Below are 22272 nucleotides of genomic sequence, written 5' to 3' on the forward strand. Positions count from 1 at the left end.
GAAATAATGCTGATGCATTCTTTGTACAGTCGTATTAAATGAGAATTCTCTCATTGACCAATTTTACTGCCAAACGGGAAAAGAAGGCGTTAGTAAAGCCTTTTTATTCAGATACACTGTTATCTCAACACGGAACGGACACGTATTCGTGAAAAAAGCTAAAACAGTAGTTTTTATTTCTATTAGATGCCGACTAGGTCACGGTCTGATGGTTTTGTGTCTTTTTAATTTATTTATCAGGCCCTTCGTTCCCGGCACAATAACAATCCAAATAGCTCATCGACGATGTTTAACGCTTGTATTGTACGGAAATTCACATCTAACGGTGAAATCACATCACTACGAAGAACTTTATGAAAAGAGTTGCAACTCTTTTCCATAGACATGTATCTTTTTTCGTCGCATATTTCGAGATATGAACAAATGTATTTTTGCAGTTCCGACATCTTAGAAGCAGTGCATTTTACTGTTAAGTGCTCGTATGTTTCTGTGTTGTTTTTTTTACGGCGGCATATTTAAGGACTTACGACGTCTCACTTTTTGTCGGGATACGAAATGACTTTGTGATTGTTATAGTTTATTTGTGTTTTAAGTTTAAGTGTGTTGTAAGTATTTGTGTTTTGATAGAAATTCTTGTTTAGAAATGTAGTAATTTTTAAAAGGAATATATGAAACTGCTCACTTGACGTCAAATCATCAAGAAACCAACTAAAAACGAGCACAGGGACTGTTTAGACTAGTCCTGCATACTTTAAACTGACTCTTTCTACACTTTCCTTTTAATTGTGGTTCTAAATCTGTACTGTGATTTTTCTCTTGTATCTGTAAGGTCATAAATCTTTCTTTTCTTTTTTTTGTTATTTTCTTTTCCTATTTTTTATTGATGATAAGGCTTTAAACGTTTTAAATAGCTTATCCAACACATATACGTCATCTTAAATGATTTCATAAAGTCCGTCGTACACATCAAGCTCGTATCTCGAGATTCCAATTCAGACCAGACCACCCAAAGTAAGAAATATATTTCTTGCCGTGAATTAATATGTTACGATTAAGTACTTCCAAGACTAGGTATAGCTCTCTACATGCCATTCGTGATTTGATTTGCTGTACGGTAGTATTGTGTGTCGAAGGTGAGAGGTTTGTAGGGCGAGTGTCATAAATACGTGACTACCGGCTTCGCAACGAGCGTTCGCTTTATCTTTATACCATATATAATGTAGGTAAAAGACTATGTCGGAAAACATAATCCCATTTGGCTAGTCTTTCAGATACATGATTTATTTTCGTTGCAGATTATGAAAAAACAATTTAAAAAAAATCTATATGTCTGGAGGCGTTTGTTCCGGGTAATCTCCGGAACGGCTGGACCGATTTTGTCGGCTGATACACGCGGGCGTGATATTGACTACTTTTTAATTCTGCGCTGATAAAGTCGCAGGCGACTATTAGTGTTTTTTCAAATTCATAACTAAGGAAGGCTAGTCTTATACTTTTCTTTGTTGTCTTTCCATGAATAAGTATACACACTTAACATTCACGCTTGAAGGTACTTAAGTCATAATCTGACAGGACGTAAGCAACTTAAGCCAATTAGCATAAAATTATTATCGAAGCGCGATGCTTGATTTAATTGTAAATTATGTCTATTGCGATATTATATATCTGACAAGAGATGTTTATTTACTATGTTACTGTACTACATAGATATTTCTTTTATTTACGAGCATGCATAATAGTTTTGCAGATCTGTTATACCCTTCGATCTGTGTGAATAGTAACAAAACATAATCATATTATGATTGACTAGCTAATGTTCGTGACTCCTTCCGCGCGGAAATAAACAGACTTTATCAGTAGCTTTTGTCTTAATAGTTCTACGTCTATGCCAAATTCCAGCAAGATCCATGCAGCCGTTCGGGAGATACCTTCTAAGAAACATCTATCCAAACATTCGCATTTATAAAATTCATTATCATCATCATCAGCTCACTATACGTCCCCACCGAGGGGCTCGGAGCCTACTCTAAGTTAGGGGTGACTAGGCCATAGTCAACCACGCTTATAATATTAGTAAGATTGAAATCTCATTCAAAATATAATTCTAAGATGCATATCTTTTTACAATTTAACTGTGTTACGATTGGACAATATGTTTGGTTGTGAGAATATTTGCTGCGGTTGAATATAGTAGTCAATAAACCGTACCCAACATTTAAGAATCCGTTTTCTATTTCCTGAATCAAGCGTACCGGAAATGGAATATGGAAATGAATCTATACACCAAAACTTACTTATGGTTTAAGTTAGAACTTACTCTGAATTACTTCTATTGAAGATTAAATTATAATAAAATATTTAATATTTATTTTGATGATGATTTCTTACTTAATTTATAATTTATTGGATATTACAAAAATTAATATTTGCTTTCAAATCCAAATTAAGAAGATAATATCCTGTCACTGGAATCATGATCACTCTCTGCTTTATTCAGATTTGATGAGATTCTCCTTTATAATATTAGACCAATTTAACTGTCATGTCAATCGTAAAGGTCAACAGTGATTTCTAATCGTCCGATAAGTGACAATTAATGGGGGATACGTCCGATCATTACGTACGATGAATGCTTTTATTATACAAAGACGACCACAACGAGCTTTGTAACCCTCGATGCAACATCGATGACTTATTCAATTTCAACGCTGCAGTAGAAGTGAATACCGCTCCAATCTCATTTAGTAAAATGAAAAGGCTGTTTCAACGCCGCCTATTCTTTATCGTTGCCCGTCTGTTCTTTTGCTTACAATACGCTATAAGATTATCAGACCGAGTGACGAGACTTCAATCATTTCTTCAACTTTCACCTATTACTTCTTCTTATATGCAGGTCATTGTAAAATAGAATTATGTAAGTATAACGAAATTTGACAATGATCAACGCCTTAATCTTTGTTACATGTTTATTTTACTAAGATTATAAGTTTTTTTGATTGATGGATGTTTGCTAGAAAGTGTCTCCAGAACGATTCAATGGATCTTGATTAAATTTGGCATAGATACAGAACATACCCTGGAAGAACAAATAGGGTACTAATTAAGTTTTTTTTGTTAATTCGGTGCGGACTTATCGCGGGCGACATCTATCAAATGTTATAATTGTTTATTTGGTAGATATATTCGCCTCCTGTCTTGCATGCCGTTTCAAAGAAAACTAAAACAAAAGGGTGTTTTAAAAACAACGCGTATTTTATTTTTAACCGTGTATTTCCATTGCCGATGCACAGAAAATACAAATTTAATAATTGTCAATAGAAACCGTATGTTTCATGAATCGTGTCATCACAAAACAGTTGTACTCTAGATAATCCTTACAACTAAATAATTTATTTTAATGAGACATTTATTATTAGCCCCGAACGGTTCTAGACACGTGCGAGCGGCACGCGAATATCGTTCGCTAAATGGTCGATTTGAATTCGCGCACGTCCGGCTAGCGGGCAGACTTTGCATTCAATCCACGCTGGCCATTGCCACGAATGAAGCACGACCTACGTTGAGCCGGGGAAAATTGTCCCACAAGTGATACGTGCCCGATACATGTAGGTAACTTTCGTCGGCTTATAGTGATTGCCGACCGCAAAGTAAACAAGAACCCGGTGGTCGCGTTACTGAGATTGTGATTGTGAAGAGATCGGATAATACTGGCGGTATGCAATAACGTTAATTTGCCGCAGAAAGGCGTCGTCTGTAATAAATGTAGATTCGATTCCCGTTTGTTTGGACTGATTGGATTTAATTACGCTTCTATAACCTCATTTATTTATAATTAGCTGTCGCCCGCTACTCTTTCCGCGTGGAATTAAAAAAAAACTTAGCATATGTGTTTATCCTGACTAAGTTTTACTTCTATGCCAGATTTCTGCGAGATCTATACAGGCGTTTTGTAGAAAACTTCTAAAAACATCCATCACTCCATCCATCCAAACATTCGTATTTATAAGTAAGGTAAACTTGAACTATGAAATCAATTAAGGCTGCTTTTCTATGTTCTATGTTATATACCTAAAAGAATATTTATAACTTATAAGCACTAAAACTTCATGGAGGCGAGAGGCAAGGCATTTTTGAAATGGTTTTAAATTAATTAATCAAATTAAAAAAATCTCACGACTGCAACACTATTATAAGGTTTTCATGAGAATGAATAAGTCAAATAGGCGTCAACTCTATTGTCTTAACTCAGTCTCATGACTGATATGACATGATTCTCCTATAATTTATTATCTAGACCGGAATAAAATTGTATATAATCAATAACGTAATTAATTAAAACAACGTAGTTATTACGTTTGAATAGTTAATTACAATGTTATTGAGTAATTAATTAGAAACAAAAACAATTTTTATTTACACGTACAAAATGAAGTTCTGAAAGTTGGTAGTGTGTGGCAATAGATACAGTTAGAAGAAAGATGCCATCTCCCTTTTTAGATGTTCACTTGCAGGCTACTTTTTATATCGCCCACAATCTTACGACATTCTTTAGAATGAAAGTAAACAACATTTTTCCTACGTAATCCTTTGAAACTTTTACTTTCTAATTAATGTTTTATTTCTTTCTATTAAATTTAAATACAATTTTTAGAAATATAATATAATATGTAATCACATAAAATCTTTTTGTATTGATAACAAATCTAGAAATAAATAGAAATTACTTTCCCAAAGCCAAAAACTGAATGAGTATTAGATTTTTATTGAAGTGTACCACAAAACTGTAAACATGGGATAGTAGAGGACTCTCTTAACTTGTGCGGACTAGCTGTCGCTCGCGACTTCGTCCTCGCGGAAGAAACTTAATGAGTTGCATATGCCCTATTCCATACTGTAGATAAACTACCCTATGCAACGTGATATCAAATATCCATCCATCCAAACTTTTGCATTTATAATACGAGTAAGATTGAAAAATGTGTTGAACAAATTGTCCGTATTTAAGCAAACCGAACTCATTTTATTGCTTTTATTTGTCACTATAACCGTGGGTTTACACTGCTCACTCATATAAAAACAGATTGTCTCTTTCAATAGTCTGAGATTGTGTTTTATACAAATTTACCGATAGTGAAAATCCACGTTCGAATCTCTGCTCTCTGCTCGAAGTAAAGTAGAATTGGCTATGGAAAGGGAAAAAAGTGCATACCGCTATCTGGCATACTCATTAGACGCATTTCTGTTTACTGATGCGCGACGATTTAATCAAAACGTATCAATAAGTAAATTTCGATCTACGACTTAATTTTTACATAATTTATTAATTGTTTAAAAGTTTTAAATTGCTCGATGAATACTTTGTTGATTTTGGATAGTAAAAAAAATAGATTTCAGTGTCTGTTTGAAGTTATGTCTGTGATAATGTTTGAATTTCAGTGCCTATCACGAACATTCGTGACAATCGCCATCGTATTATTATCGACAAAATTTGTTCAAATTTATGAGGCGCCTCTACCGGGCGTAAAGTACACCAAAAATCATGCACTAATTTTGACATAATTCACGATGACGATACGATAGCGATTGTCACAAATATTACTGCTAGGCCCACTTTTCTGATAAAAATTTAGAATACTGTTATTGTAGCTTTTCAAATTCATTCTTATTTTTGTTTATATTGTAATAAGTCGCACGAGTTTTTAAACACAAACATTTATATAACACATTAGCTGTCGCCCGCGACTCCGTATGCGTGTATATATAATAATCCCATATCCGTCTCCTGACTCTCAGCTCCTCATCAATTTTCAGCCATATCGGTAAAGCCGTTCTTGAGTTATAAATAGTGTAACTAACACGACTTTCTTTTATATATATAAGATATTCCAATTCTGTTTGTCCAAAAGAAATTAAATCAATGACAATTTATTTCGTACATTTTCGGCAGTTGAATGCAATACGTGTGCGTAAGTTTACATTTTTATATTATATTAACTTTCTTTGTGACAATTAACATAAAGGAATCATTCGACTCAGATCAAATAACAAAAATTAAATAGTAAACAAAAAGAGAATTCGCATAAAAAAAAATTCATTTCGAGTTCTGAATATAATAATTACGGTCCATATTTTCGATGAAAATATTTCACTACGACTCAAATAAATATTACACAGATGTTTTTCCGTTAATATTTTGGTGCAATATTTTTACTACTCTCATTCGTTTTTTTTGGATAATGAAGAGTGAATATTTATTCATTGTTTTTTCCTGATACATTGAAAAACAATTGAATCCGTTTCAAAACTTATTTCGCCATTGAATTCAAACTGTATTTTATATTTCTCTTTTTCATTGGGATCGGGCCGAGGTGCGGTGTTAGTACTTCACGATATCAACGAGGGGAAAAGCAATAATTTAAAATATTTTTTTTTTATTTCAATGAGGTCCACAGTGAACATATATTTTCATTTTATCCGATCTGTAAATAAAAACTATGTCTTTTTAGATAATATCAGGGGACTTGTACAACATATCCATACTAACGTTGACAAATGTACGAATAATACATACAATTTCCTACATTAATATCCTTTTAATGCACATCAACAATTTTGATTGATAAATAGTTGTATGTCATTGACTAATGATATGTCGTACAAGAAACTCACCGAGCCTGCATATTACGGTAGATGACATAAACTTAGTTATTTACAATGTTATAAGGCTGCGCAGCAAGTACTTATTACAACCGGCCCGACTCTTCCTAGCCGCTCGCCAACCGAACAACTGTTCTTGTAACCGACTGATCATCTAACCGTTTCTTTGGCGCTACATTTTATTATGGATTTCCTTAGTAATTTATACAAAAAAAAAAACAAAGACCTTAGGCGACTTGAGCTGGTCCAGGTTAGATTGTATTTTGTATTTATATTTATCAGACATTTTTACGGTGAAGGCATATCCTAATGCACGTATCAATGAAGAAATTAAAAGATATGTGTGAAGTCAAACATTCCGCATTGGGCCAACGTGTTTGACTTTGGTCTATGAGTTGACGATGATACAGACGTTTCCTGACTGGTGTCCAAAACAATTTCTTGTTTTTATTTTGTTTGAAATTCGAACGGAAAAGACAAAGAAGAAAGCCTTATTATAATAGTGATATATTACGGGTACCGTTTATTAATGATAAAGGAGACAAAAATGATCCAGATCTTTGAGTAAATAAAAATTCTTGCACGTGCGAATTCCTGCAGTGTGTGAAATCGCGCGTCGCCGATCGAAATTTCTGGGTTTCTCTTTATCAAACATAAACCTGAGCTCACAATATGTGCGTCTCAATCTTTTACCACATCGTCGCTAATCTTGTAAAGCACGTACGAGTAAATGATTAGTATCTGCCCAGAGAGTACCCTACTTTAGGTATCTTAGATCTTCTCGTTTATTTTAGTGTTTTATTGTTTGCCGCGTGATCCAGCGGTCAGTGCCCTTGCTTACTGAGTCGTGAGGTCGGGATTCGAATTGCAGATAAGATAATATTCGAGTATTAGAACCATTTTTTGATTTTTACGATGACCAATTGTGGTTGGAAGAAGTTTTCTTTTTATTTACTTAGAGAACAATTCAATGACCAGGATGTTCACCTACTGATAGGTATTAACTTGAGATATAGAATCTTATTTTCACAAAATATTCGATAGCTTGAAATACATAGCAGGCATGCAAATAGTAAAATTGTTAGTATGTGGATTAAGTTATACTTGTTGGACAAAAAATATACATTATTAGTATAATATTCTAAAACTAGCTGTCCCCCATGACTCCGTCTGCTTGGAATGAAAAAAGACTTAATTAGTTTCCGGCAGTTATTCGACTGTTTCTCACCTTTTAAAACTTCCCTAGACCTCCAACATTTGCACGAACAACTGTTCCTGTACACGACCGAATTCTATACGAAATGTATGGAATATGTAAAAAGAGTTAAGGTTTTATTGTATTGCAAGGTTATTTAATAAACCGGTTACCTAAAATAAATTGGATAACATCTGTATCAATATTGGAATGTAAATTTGCTCTTTTTATTTATTAAAATATCTCGTTTTTATACGTAGAAATTTTCGTTTATATGTTTTAATAAATTTTGTAATTTACCTCGTGTTTAAATATATTTATTGTTGACGTTAATGATGTAAAGTATATAATTTATATCGTGTTCAATATAAACAAGATTCGGAATAAATTTCACTATTTATTTTTTATATTACTTTTACCGCGAGGTCAGGCGCGAGCAAACTTTCGCCCGAAGGCATTATTAATATCGTACAATATTACGCATGCAAAAATTTATTTTGACTATTACAAAATAACTCCTAATACACTTTTACTGTAACGATCGTCAAGATTTTTTCAAACTAGCTGATTACCACAATAACGTCAAAAGACAAAATAATCAAGATGATGTCCCTCTCTCTGTTAACACAAAGTTTTTTTTTTAAATGAAAAATATAATTTTGTGTTTAAGATTTTTTTAAGGAACAGACCGTCTCTGGCGTCTTCGGAATATCCAATTTAAATTTCATTAAGATCTGTCTAGTATTTTAAGAACAATTACTGGATTAACATATAAACATTTATTATCTACTAGCTGTCGCCCGCGACTCCGTCCGCGCGGTATAAAAAAAAACTTAAGTAGTCTGTGTTTCTCCAGATTATGTTTTACATCTATGCCAAATTTTATCGTGATCTATTCAGTCGTACTGAAGATACCATCAAACAAACATCCATCCATACATTCGCATTTATAATGTAAGTAAGATACCTAAGTTAATAAGCTATAATCGTTATATAGAAAGCCATCGTGTACTTTTGATTTAAGCAATTCACTAGAGAGTCGATAATAGGTTCAATTTAAATTTAAAATATTCTATTACAATGGAATAACGTTTCTGATGACTGGTAAATTTCGATTTGCCACTAAATTATAGATGTCGAATATATTGTTTCGTTCAAATAATGTTTATATGTTTGCTTTGTGCGCTATTGTTATTTTAGTAACTAAAACTATGATATAATCTAAAATCATGACAGGTTTAAGTTTCATGAATACATTTTGTATTAATGAGTTTTCATACATTAGAGTTCATTTTGTTTTAACAATTTTTATTCAGTTTACTGGTACATTTGTTTTGCCGGAAAAAAGATTCAAGTTAAAACAAACAATATCTACATATATATGCCAATAGGTATCGCCCCTGGCTCTATCCGGTAGTATTAGTAGTTTATGTTCTTCTATACTTCTACATGAATGCCAAATTTCAGCGAGATCCACGCAGCTGTTCTGGAGATACCTTCTAACAAACATCTATGCATCCAAACATTCGCATTTATAATAGTAAGATGTAAAGTATATTAAGATTTACAAAGCTGTAATTATTTTATGCATATAAATATACGAGATCTCTAGTATCATTCTCAATCTCTGGTAAGACAGCTCCGATTTATGCTTAAATTTATCTCCTAATGTGTTTGCTGTAAATTGGTTTCAGTGAGTAGTTAAATATTTAAAGTACGCTTTCAACCAAACGTTTATAGAGGGAACGGAGTACCATTTTTGTATGTGCCGACCGTTTTTTTTGTATCAACTTATGAATACATTCCTGTTCTCTGTGAATTCGAATGTCTTTCTTGTAACAGTATATTTTCCTTTTTACGGTATTTTCTAGAAAAAATTACAAATATCATTGTTGAATCTGTACGTTTATTCATGTGACAAAAGTAATTAACCTACAACAAAACTTTCTAAAGTTATAAAAAGAGAGCTGAGTCTTGAGATGCCCTAAACAGATAATATTTATCGCGACAATGCAGAATAAACACATTTTGGTTTATTTGTATGCAGAATTTACAATAGTGAAAAGTCTACGTACACCTAGATTTAAGATATAAATCTAGATTTTAAGTGCAAAGAAAGTTATTTACGTTTAAACCTGTTAAACGACACACATAATTACAATGTATTTAATTTAAGTATAATAAATAAAAATTTACGTATTTAAGTTTATCCAAAATCATGGTATTATAATACATTATCTAACCGCGTTAACCACGAATGAATAATTACAAAGGGAAGTGCCGCGTCAGTTATCCAGTGGAAACCGTAATTATAAACCAGTCGATGACTTGATAAAGTTACAGTTAAATCCGCTAACTTAATTATAAATTTATTTATCTTATCGATATGTTTGACATGTCGCGAAAACTGTTACGGATTGACTTCACGTATCTATTCCTGGTTTTAATTCTAAATTATGTTCATAGCAGAGAAATGTTCGTGTGATTTGCCATAGAAACTCATTAGAAGCAAATTACAATCGATTAATCATTTTGAAAAATTAACTCTTTATAAACGTATATTGAAATTATTTTAATTAATTTGTACAAAGTAAGTTATTATTAGATTAACAATATCGTTCGCTACTGTCCCTTTGTGATATCAGATATTTAGTTTAATGAACACATACCGAGTACGATAAATCGATTTTGTACACTTTCATCTGTAAATTAACTTGTTGGTTACGCTTTCGTACTTGGTATTAACAAACTGTTTGTGGTAATCGATACCTGATAGATTATGGCTACCGATTTCTTATAGAATATACAAAGAACAAGAATTAGAGTTTGTATTATATCAATTACTTATTTTCCTTAATATGGTTAAAAGATTAAACATTACGTTCCGTTTGTAACAGCTTTTGTTTACTTATATTTTTTAATTCATCATATGTTTTTTTCTTCATATTATCAATATTATAAATGCGAATGTTTAGATGGATGGATGGAGGGATGTTTGATGAAATATATCTCTAGAACGACTGAACAGACCAACGATGATGTCATATATATATATCATAGTCTGGATGAACACATAGGGTACTTATTATGTTTTATTTCGTTCCGCGCAGACCGAGTAGCGGGCGTCAGCTAGTATAATAAATATATGTAACGGCTCTTTAAGTCTCGTCAAAAGTCATAAAGTTGTTATTGAATGCAAAAGTTAACTTTAGTCATCCACATTCGAAAGAAATTATATATTTATACTTTTACATTCGATGTTTTCCGTCGACGTCCAATCTTTTTATTCCATTTTAAACTACCACCAAATTGTCGTAACCAAAGCCGATGTGACTGGTAATTAAATAAATATTGACGAAGATACTTTCGTTTTTATACTCGATTTAAACTTTTTTTTCTTAAATGTAATGATATTTAATGCGAACAAAGAATGTCGGTCAAACATCAACCGACTGACTTTACTCCTTTAAGAATACTTTCTCCAAAAGGGTTTCACTTGGCATTTCACAGTAGCGTGTAGCAAACACTTATCTTGTTTTTGTATTTTATTATTTCAAGTGATAACACCACATTTTTGAGTCAAATACATTGCGATTTAGAAATAACGAGTTCAACAAGGTTATACAAAAATGAATTTGAACAGATTGTTAGAAAAACATCCTGTTTAATTTCAGAACAACACTTAAATTGCTATCGCTATTTACTGTTTCTGAGACCTAAATCTCGTAAACGGAGATTTCTCCGTGGAGATTTGGATTTGGTCTTAGAAACCCTAGATTATATAAATAATTGTAATTTGATCATGTGTTAACCCTTTAACAGTAATAACAAAAGAATAGAATAGACTATTAAATATATAGAAATAAAATAAAGGAAAGATTTGACGAAAATATTCACAATATAACTCTATGTTAACCCATCCACAGTCGAAACATCAAGAAGTAAATGAGTCGGTCTATATTACACGGCCTGATTGAATAAAATTCTATTAAGAAAGACAAGGATACAACCGTTAATGCAACGGAGAGGCATTACGTGATTTGGAACGTAACTGTGCGAACTGACGGCGTTAATCATCACTTTTTTATTTGTAAAAACCGATCTATTTGAAATACCGTGTAATTTTGTAGCTACAAGTACAAATTGCATTGAATCAACAAATAACTTCTCAAGCGAAAGATTTTAACGTTATATAAATTCAAATCGCATAATTTATCACTGTTTAAGTTATCTTTATAAACAAAATAAATTATAAGCGCTTTTTCTAAGTTAAAATGTTTCTTATGAACAAAGTAATTGCCTAAAAAAACACATTGTCAACCCTTTCAAAAATAGACATAAAATAGTTTCATGTTTGGTAGATAGCAGACATTTTGACAATTTAATTTTCTGTGTACTTGACTTTCGCTATTATAATACAATATTTATTGGTAATGTTTAAATTACAAGTCAAAGAGCGATTTACAAAAAAAATAATTGAAAAAATTATTCGTATGTATACAGAGCCCTTTTCACAAGCACTGATTTTTATCTATTTTTCAATGATGTTTTTGATGATGATTGATTGATGATTATTGCTCTGTTCTCTCAAGCAAGATGCAAGAAACTTTGGAACAACTTCAGTCTTAGGTAGAACTCGATGCATTTACTGAGAAAATTACTACACCGAAACCTGTTTATTGCATAGTCCATGTTTTTTACTGAACCCAACTTGCCTCGTCTCGATGCAATTGAAAATAATTACATATGCTATTATAATTTTTTTTTATTATGTTTTTAACATACAAATACACATACTACAACCATTTCATTATATTATCTACGCAACAATTGTGGGCTCCTGATAACCATCTTCTATGTAATAGATCAAATTGTTTGGTTTAAACCTTACAAGAGTTACAAATGAAAACTTTGTATCTCGATCCGGTATTGAGGAACTTAATTCGTACCCTAGCAACTAGATGTTCGAATCCAATCGATTAATGCAATTGATTTTCGTTTTTAATTCCTTTGTTCCGTGAAATTATCAACAAAAATTTGTGGAATCTAAATATCGCTCGTGACAACGTCCGCGCGGGATTAAAAAAAATATTATCCTATGTGTTCCAGACTATGTTCTACATCTATGCCATATTTCAGTAAGATCCATGCAGCTGGTCTGAAGATACCTATCAAACATCCATCCGTTTATCCAAACGTTTGCATTTATAATATGAGTAAGATTTACCTTCCTCGTTTTAAGATGTTCGAGGTTATGTTCTACTATGTTTGTATTTAGATTTTTTAACTCATAAAACAGGACTACAACAATGTTACAATACAGAAATACATTTAAACCATAACTTATAATCAATCTGCCTTTTTAAAACTGTCCTGATATATGGACATCAATGTTTACTGATGATCCAGTATCAAACACATTCGAGCTGTAATTTTCACATGGTCTTGCAATTAGTATACGTATGCAGAAAATGACGAGCGATCGAGATGTGCCGGTGAAAGCCGGAGTACCTATTACGAATTGAAGACCAATTTTAAAAGAAAATAACCGAAAGTCGTAACTCTGATGCTCAATTAAACTCGAAATTTTTAGACAAAGAAATTTCATTGAGATACAGAACAATGCTATCGATTTATACATTATATAATATATAAATGAAGTAACTACTAAGATAAGTTTAACGAAAGTAACTCTCGCTACGTAATTTACACTTATTTTTTTTTTATAATTGAATCTTTATCTGATATCTGTTAAATGAAAACCAATTTAATTCTATTATTCCAAAATGTCACTAATACAAAGATTTAGTTAAGATTTAATTCCGGATTCAATCTAATATTTAATAGTTTATGTTATGTAAAACATTGTAATGTTTTATTGTTATTGCCAAAACTGACGCCCTAGACTTCGTTCGCGCAAAACTAAAAAAATAAATAAATACTCTATGTGTTCTTCCAGATGTTCTACATCTATGCAAAATTTCAGCAATATCCATAGACTTGTGGAGATACCTTCTAACAAACATTTGCATTTATAATATTAGTAAGATTAATTCTACCATCATATTAATAAAGCTGCTGTATAACAGTCCCTTGTTTATTGTCACAAAATACCTTATGTTCAAATCCTATTTCTATTTGCGGCTAGTTTAACCTAGATCTTTGGTTACCTTAAGTACTAATCCTCCTTTCTCTTCGAATCCGCAATACTGATACCACAAACTTTCTAACAATAATGCGTACTGATTAATTAAACTCGATTCATATCGATATTACATCGAACGTTTTGCGAAAGTGTGAATTGTAGTGAACATTTGTCTTAGTTCATGATACGGCTCATTTCAACTTCACGAATGTATATTGAACGAATCGCAAATACACCATCGTATTATATTTGCCAATCGAGCTTATGGAATGCGGTGAATAAATTTTTATTATAACGCAGTGATTTGGATATTTTTTTGTTGTAAAAGGCATTACAGATTTTAATGTTTTTATTTTTTAACACACGATAGGATTATTAAATTAAAAGATTGTGTTCTTCCAGACAGACTGTGCTCTACACTACATCCATACCAAATGTCATCGAGATCCGTTGAGCCGTTCTGGAGATATCTTTTAACAAACACCCATTCATATATCTAAACACTATCTATTATATAATGTTAGTAAGATATCTTACGATACGTATCGTAAGTAGAAATATAACTAAATAGTACATAAAGAGTTACATCTTTAATGAGATCTAACATATGACACGTTATAACGCCGAAATCTTACTAATATTATAAATGCGAATGTCTGGATGGATAGATGTTTGTTAAAAGGTATCTCCAGAACGGCTGCTTGGTTGCTGAAATTTCGCATAGACATTACTGTGATTACTGCTATTTTTTCAATTCCACGCGGAGTCGCGGGCGACTGCTAGTATATCAAAAGACAAAAGACACGTTATAACAGAAACATTTTTAACGTTTTGCCTACGTAATGTCACAGTAGCCCTTAATGTAATAAAATAATATTACTTTCCCATCATCGTAGTTTTTCTCTTGTGTTGAGCAACATGCAAATGAGTTTAACGGCTGCTGTCGTTCAATTTACAAGATAATTGCTTAGTTTTTTGTTTGACTTTAGTTAATGGTGTTCATTGTTGCTTCCTTTTTGTATTGTAAAGAATATAATGGAGTTTATGAGATATTCATGCATTCCCTTTTGTTGCAGTTGTTCTAAACTTCGTCATAATTCGTCATAAGTCTGAATTTCTACTAACAATAGTTTAACTGTGGTAGAGCTCGCCATTTTATTGCACGAATGGGCCAACAAATACATCACACAGAAGACAGGCGTGAAGTGGAAGCAAATACGCGTTTCGTAGAATGAGTTTGCCGTAGACCTAATTTTAGTTATATTTCCCTTCTCACCTTGAATGAGAAAGGGAATTAGATTTGACTTAGGACACATAGGTACAAGAAATATCTGCTTTCAGTACGTCCCCTCCTCCGTCGGTTAAAGGCAGACATGTGCAAACGTGCTTAGAAACACCAATATTATTGTGAAAATAATTTGCCAAATTTCTACAAAATAAAAAATATTTTTTGATATGCCAACAAATAAATTCAACTGTGACTTCTAGACAAAGTCTATTTCGGTATGAATATTTCACCTGTTATATATAAAGTTTTTATTAAATTTATGAAATATATTACATACATTGAATTATTTTACACTGCAGCTTTAATTTTCAAAGAAAAAGATAAAAAAACCTGTTAAGAGCTTTTATAACAATTTTAATCAGTGGTAAACTTTTTCTTCTGCTCCGCGGATTTGCACATAGCTTGAAAATTTGTAATTAAAATTTCCTTCACTCGGCATAACATTTTGATATCATTCGGTACTGTAATTTTAATTTTAGTAAAAGCCAAGGGTTATCTTCTATACTATTTTAGTAAAATATTTGTCTGTGTTTCTTTTCTAATTTTCTAATGTACCAGCGTCTAATGTTTCTATGACCTAAAAATCATAATCATACAAGGTGTGTTTAATTATTTTTAAATATAAAATAACATACCTCTTTTTTAGTCTGTTCATTGATCTTGACGTGTGTCTGCGGCGGCTTGTCCCGTAGGGGTAAGTAACCTTCGCGGCTGTCGGGTTCTTCCGCCAGCGTACTGTCCACTAAGGTGGTCGACTCTGTGCCAGTACTAGCCGTTCCTGTTTCAGATCGACTTTCAGTGGTACTAAACGTAGGCGTGACTTTAACATTTTCGGCGGTCGTGCCGGCCGTATCAAATACTGCAACCGTCTCAGTGCTGTCGCTCTCCGTGTTCAAAGTTGATTCTGTTTCCACAGTATCCGTAGCTGTAGTCCGAATCAACGGCCGGATGGTATAGTGCTTTGTTGGTCTAGCGGTGGTCGTCGTAACCACCACCTGGATCGGAGCTTGAGTCACATTGTTGGACATAACAGGCGGCGTGGTCTTTGATTCAGGTGATATTTCCGTATCGACAGTTTTATGTGCGTTTTTCTTAGTTTTAAGGGATGCGGTTATGCGAGTTGGTGATGCGGTTATTTTAGATTTGCTACCAGATTTACGACTCAGGGTAGTGGGATGTTCCTGATTCCCCGTAGTCAACGTGTCGGCGATGGTCGTATACATTTTGGGCGGCGAACGATCGGCCGGGGGATCGAGATTGGAATTCTTCGGTGTTCGGGAAGGTGGGAAAAAATAATCCATGACTGAAGGTGATCGGTTACTGTTACTGGGCAACCATGACCATGGGTTGAAATCTAGGATTCGGGGTCGCGATAGATCGTCTGTGGCGTCGGCGGCTACGATGGCGAGGGCGGCGAGCGCGAGCGCGAGCACGGGCAACAGGGGGCGTGTCATGGCGCGACGTGCGCGTGCGGCCGCGGCGACGATCCGAGCGGGACTACTCGAGCGCAGCGCCACCGCACCAGCTCACCACCGTTCACCACTGTTCGTCGCCATTCCGCCCTGTGGCGCAGGCGCAGGCTTCGTAAAGGAAAGTACCTTATTCATTACAAGGCACTGTGGCTAAGTCTCGCTACTTTTCCCCATTGCGGAGGCGACATTGTTCACTTCATGCGTCGTTAACTTATTTTGCATGCATTGTTATATGACATGTTTTTATTAAATGTCATTTAGAATTATCTGTAAATCGGTCGATGTCTTGTAGATTGGTTGTCTTTATGTCTATTGATTTGTCCTATATTTGTGTTTTCAGTGGATCGCATTACCGCTATTCAATCAGCCGATGAAATTTTTCGAGCGTTAACACTGATTCACGTTTGTCACCAGAAATTTATTAAGAAGCGCGCTATGATCCACCGCAAACCGTGTAATATTCGTGGCCAGATTACTTCTACACGCTCTATTTGTAATCTATATTTACTAAACCTTTATAAAAAAAAGCTATGAGCATTTCTATAGTGTTTGTTACGTTTGTTATTATTGTATGAAACCAATTTGTCTGGTATATACCATCAAAATTTCTTTAAAGTTAAATTCGATACTTTTTCTACGACCTAAATATTAATATATTTCTTGCCATAATGAAAACAAACTTCGTATTTTCTCTGAAACACTTTGCTGTTTGTAAATACAACATTAATTATGTAAAATAATTTACATTCACCTTTTTAAAGCTTTACGAAAGTTACCAAAATAAATAAATAAATCTTTATTGAACCAAAAAGCGAATAAAGTATTTACAGTGACCATATATAAAAAAAAACATATAAATGCAATTTCATGTATGGTAGCAACTTTTATAAGTTACCAGTAAATGTATGCAGACACTGTTATAGGAATTTTGTTGATTCTTCAAGTAATAAATCTATAAATTTTTCTCCAAGATAATTTGTCATCACAATATAAGTAGTCTGCCTTCACATAACTTTTAACAAGAGTTATATTTTATATCGCTTGTTAAAAAAGTGACCAATTTAAAGTTACAATCTATGCTTCTTTATAAAGTGACAACTACGAGTATATCATATGAAAATTATTTTAATTTTTTCTAGTTAATCTTTTATTCGGAATTTCTATCCTAGTAAACTTTATACTAGTTTAGTTTAAATGGATACAAGAATTAGTCGTAATGGGTACATAAATAAGTTGCTATGACTAATGCTAGTTAGCAACTAGTGGTCTCCCCCGACTCCTTCAGCGCAGGATTTAAAAAACCTTACCTACAATATAACTGCATGCATTAGCTACCTTCCTGTTTAAGTCCCGTTTAAATCGATCCAGCCGTTCGGGAAACGGAGCAAATGCTCTCTTGTGGACAGACATACAGACAAATATATTAAAAATTGGTTTTTCGTTAACCAGACAAATATATCACGTCTACGAAATATAACTTTTAGATACATCATAAAGACAATTTTATTAATAAATCTGACACAATTTTGTTGCCCTGTCGATTGCTGATATATTTTTCTACAAGTATTTGTGAGTTAATGTACAAGTAACAGACATTTTATAGACGGTTCATGTATTCCATTCAAAGCGTGGTCTCCATTCATATCGGTATCATTTGCATAAGATGCAGAGCTCACTTTCTAGATGGCGGATGTGACTCCTTTCAACGTGAGACACATTTCTACAATTGATTTAAGGAAATGTTACAATTTTTTGAATGAATTCGTTTTATTGCTGTCTTCTTTTTCTTTTTTTAGATTTTTGGATAGACTATACTATTTCGAAAGGAATTATATTTACGGAATAATTGTTCTATAAATTGATTCATGCAATTTCTTTAACTTTTATTAGTTAATAGCCTAATGGTTAAGGGTACATTCATACGGATTTCCGATCGTGTGGTCGGGAGTTCGAAGCCCGCCATTCGATTACTGTCGTAAACTATGTCCTAGTACAAGGATAAAGCTTAGTTGGAATGGTACAAGTAAATTAACAGAAATCTACTAATATTTTAATTTATCAGATTTTTTTCCCTGCATGGATTTATTTGAGTTCTAATTACTATGTTTATTTATTAAATATGTTATTATTTTACGCAACGATTGATTATAACCAAAATAGTCAATTGACCTCAAAACGTTGTTGTTATGTTGCTATGTTACTGGCAACTTTCAATAAAATTAGTCAGCATATAAAGAAAAAAGATGACACATTCTAAGCGAAAAATAAACACATGAAATGATAATGTCGTTGTTTGGAAATATCAATATAATGATACTTACAAATTGGTCATTATACAATCATTTTTTTTAATATTATAAGTTGGCAAACGTGCATTCGGCCATCTGATTCGCCGAATTAGCGAAGCGACCGCTTCCTAGGGTCATCTGCAATTGGAAATGGAGGAGGAGACAGACATAAAGAGGATATTTCTCCTTCCTATACGTCCCTTCTTCCGCCAAATCTCTTCCCCTTCCAATCAATACTGTTATACGATAAATTTTGTTAAGTCTTCTTTTAACCAGATTTAATTTTTTTTAAAACTTAAAAAGAAAGTGATAAATGTACATAAAAATGCAGTACCAGTAACAGTATTTAAATGTTATGCAAAAATAATTGTTACTGTATAACATCTATACTAATACTATAAAGCGCAAGAGTTTGTTTATACACGCCAATATCAGGAACTACTGGTCCGATTTGAAAAAATCTTTTTTTGTTGGATAGTCTGTTTATAGAGGAAGGCTTTAGGCTTTATAACATTACGCTGCGACCAATACTTTTTTTTAATTCCGCGCGGACGGAGTCGCGGCCGACAGCTAGTCGTAGATAATTTCGCTTCCGCGTGGATGACGGTGTACATTATTAAAATAACATTAGTAGAGCAAACTGTTGCTTCACGGAAACCTTCTTTAAACATAATACCTTTATACGTCGGAAATACTAAATGACAGAGAAAATACTAAACCCTGGGTTTTTGTTTGAATATGCGCGGAAATTATATTGCTATGGTTTTTAATGTAGAAATTTATACGGCTAACCTTTTATTAAATGTTTATTATTACCATAATATAAAAGGTTTTATTTAAAAAAAAACTAGTGTTAAGTTGAAAAATCACCAAAGAAAGTTACAATAAATCTATCGAGGTTTATCATGATTTATATTAATTTTACTGGAATTAAATAAACGATGATAGAATGATGTTACTTAATACAATATCGATTAAATGAACTTATCTTCGAAAACAAAAACTTTTCTATTAAGAATTATTTGAATTCGGAAACTTTATCTTAACACATTAGTGACAATCAATGAGTAATATTAGGAGTCCATTACGTCTTAAAATAAGAGACCACTAAACATAACCCTAACGTTCTTAATTAAAATTTGAGTTTTGTTTGTAGAATGTAGAATACAGTCGAACCTAGATAAGCAAGAGTCCAAGTGATCGTGATATTTTTCTCACTCATCGGCCCGCACCGGACGCACCGCACGCATTGATGTGATGCGGGCGACGCGGATTTATCCGTTGCTAGCCGTGCGTGCGGTGCGTCCAGCGCGGGCAAATGGATCCGTACCTGAGAGGTTTCTTTCTAACCAGGCAATGATTCTCGCCCATAGAAGTTTTCGCTTATGATTTTAAAATAAAATACATTAACCAGTAACTTCCAATTCGTATCGTGACAATGTCACTAAGACCGTTAGTTTGTTAAAAACTAAAATGATTCGTGTCCAATAATTTTGTTGAAATCACGAATTACGTTATTAGCACAAAATTGGTCCAATCAAAGTATAAGTCAGGGGTTGACAACATTTCGATTGTTTCTGTCTAGTCTCGGAAATTAAATATACTTTTACAAAACCAATAATATACTGTATTAAATGTAGCCTAGCTTATAAGTCAAGTAAAATATAGGGTTCTAATGATGGAAATATTTTTTAAATTAACCAAGTAGTTTTTGAGTTTATTCTCTAAAAACATACAAATATTCAATTATCTTCCCTTTATATTTGTGTACACTCCCTTACTTCCCGATAACAATATATTAGTTTAATTACTAGATTCCAGAAGTCAAAATACATTGTTAGAAGAAATTATACGGTAGTACAAAAAGTTAATGATCCCTGCCATAGAGTTTTCAAACAGTAAAATGTATTGATCCACGACCAAGGCGATGCAGACCTAGATTCTAGCACTTAAAACAATATAAAATCAACTGCTTTTGAGATCAGTCACGAGTTTTCGTCGACGTCAAAATATTAATGCGAGTTAAGTTATTGCAGAATACTTCAAACATTAATTAAAATTCTAAAGATTTCTTTGTTAAAACTTAACTTACATTAAGCTTAATTTTAAATAAAATAATGTATTATATAATCTCTAAACAAATCAACTAGCTGTCGTCCGCGACACTGTCCGCCCTGAATAGACAAAAATAGTAACCTTTATGTTCCTATAGACTATGCTAAATTTTAGCGAGATCCGTTCGACCCTTCTGGAAATATCTTCAAACAAACATTCATCCTTCCATTCATCCAAACATTCGGATTTATAACACTAAAAAGATTATAATATTAGTAAGATAAGATTGTTATCTTTGTTTTATAAAGATAATGATAAGACCATATTTTTTAATAAAAAAAATCCGACTGTTATTAATTTTACTATAATGTTTATTAAAATAAACATATTAATGAAAATGACAGAATATGATATGATATTTCCAACCTAAATCAGTTGGACGGAAATTACGGATTTACATTTCGCAGGTTGACTGCACACTTTTTACAATTCTTCCGCATTCATGCATTTGGAAATAGGATAGTCGGTTTTATTTTTTTTATTCCATCATTGGAGTATAATTTTTGTAATATTAGAATGAATACCAAATTCTGGCTTAGTTTTGTTACTATTGACTAACCTTAATTATTTATTTCACCTAAAGTCATTAAGTAAAGTCACAGACAAAATCTTACTAATATTATAAATGCGAATGTTTGGATGGATGGATGGATGGATGTTTGTTTGTAGGTACCTCCAGAACGGCTGCGTGGATCTCCCTGAATATTGGCATAGATGTAGAACATAGCCTGGAAAAATACATAAGCTAATAATTAAGTTTTTTTAATTCTGCCCGGACGGAGTCGCGAGCGACATGTCGTACTCATCTAAAAGCACGTTTGCATCCCCCTCATTTCTCTGTAAAAAAATGAAATAGCAATATTCTTTTGATATTCATCCCCAGGAATGCAATCAACTTGTGTGAACATTATAAGAAATGTTATAATTTTCTCTTACTCCCACAACATTGGTTCTCGTCCCACAGATCTCACTTTATCCCAGCGATTACAAAGCACTTTACACAGAGTGCAAATTTACGGAACCTATGGATGTTTTTCTTGAATCATTTCTTACTTAAGTGATTAGGCTGTAATCAATGATTGGATACACTGTGACTCGCACGCACAATCGTA

General features: G+C 33.0%; 2 protein-coding genes across 2 annotated transcripts in view; one reads left to right on the forward strand and one right to left on the reverse strand.

Moving 5' to 3' along the window:
- dsx-c73A (doublesex cognate 73A) overlaps positions 1–16770 on the reverse strand; it is a 39590-nt gene extending 22820 nt beyond the window's left edge. The window contains exon 1 of the mRNA XM_013314446.1: positions 15921–16770. Coding sequence (XP_013169900.1) covers positions 15921–16739 — 819 coding nt within the window. The 5' untranslated portion in view covers positions 16740–16770. The remainder of the gene's footprint in view (positions 1–15920) is intronic.
- Positions 1–22272, forward strand: part of LOC106119452 (elongation factor Tu GTP-binding domain-containing protein 1) — a 73628-nt gene that overhangs the window by 30366 nt on the left and 20990 nt on the right. The gene's annotated exons all lie outside the window — the stretch shown is intronic.

Source organism: Papilio xuthus, unplaced genomic scaffold, assembly GCF_000836235.2.
Source record: "Papilio xuthus unplaced genomic scaffold, Pxut_1.1 DF827461.1, whole genome shotgun sequence".
Classification (NCBI taxonomy): Eukaryota; Metazoa; Arthropoda; class Insecta; order Lepidoptera; family Papilionidae; genus Papilio; species Papilio xuthus.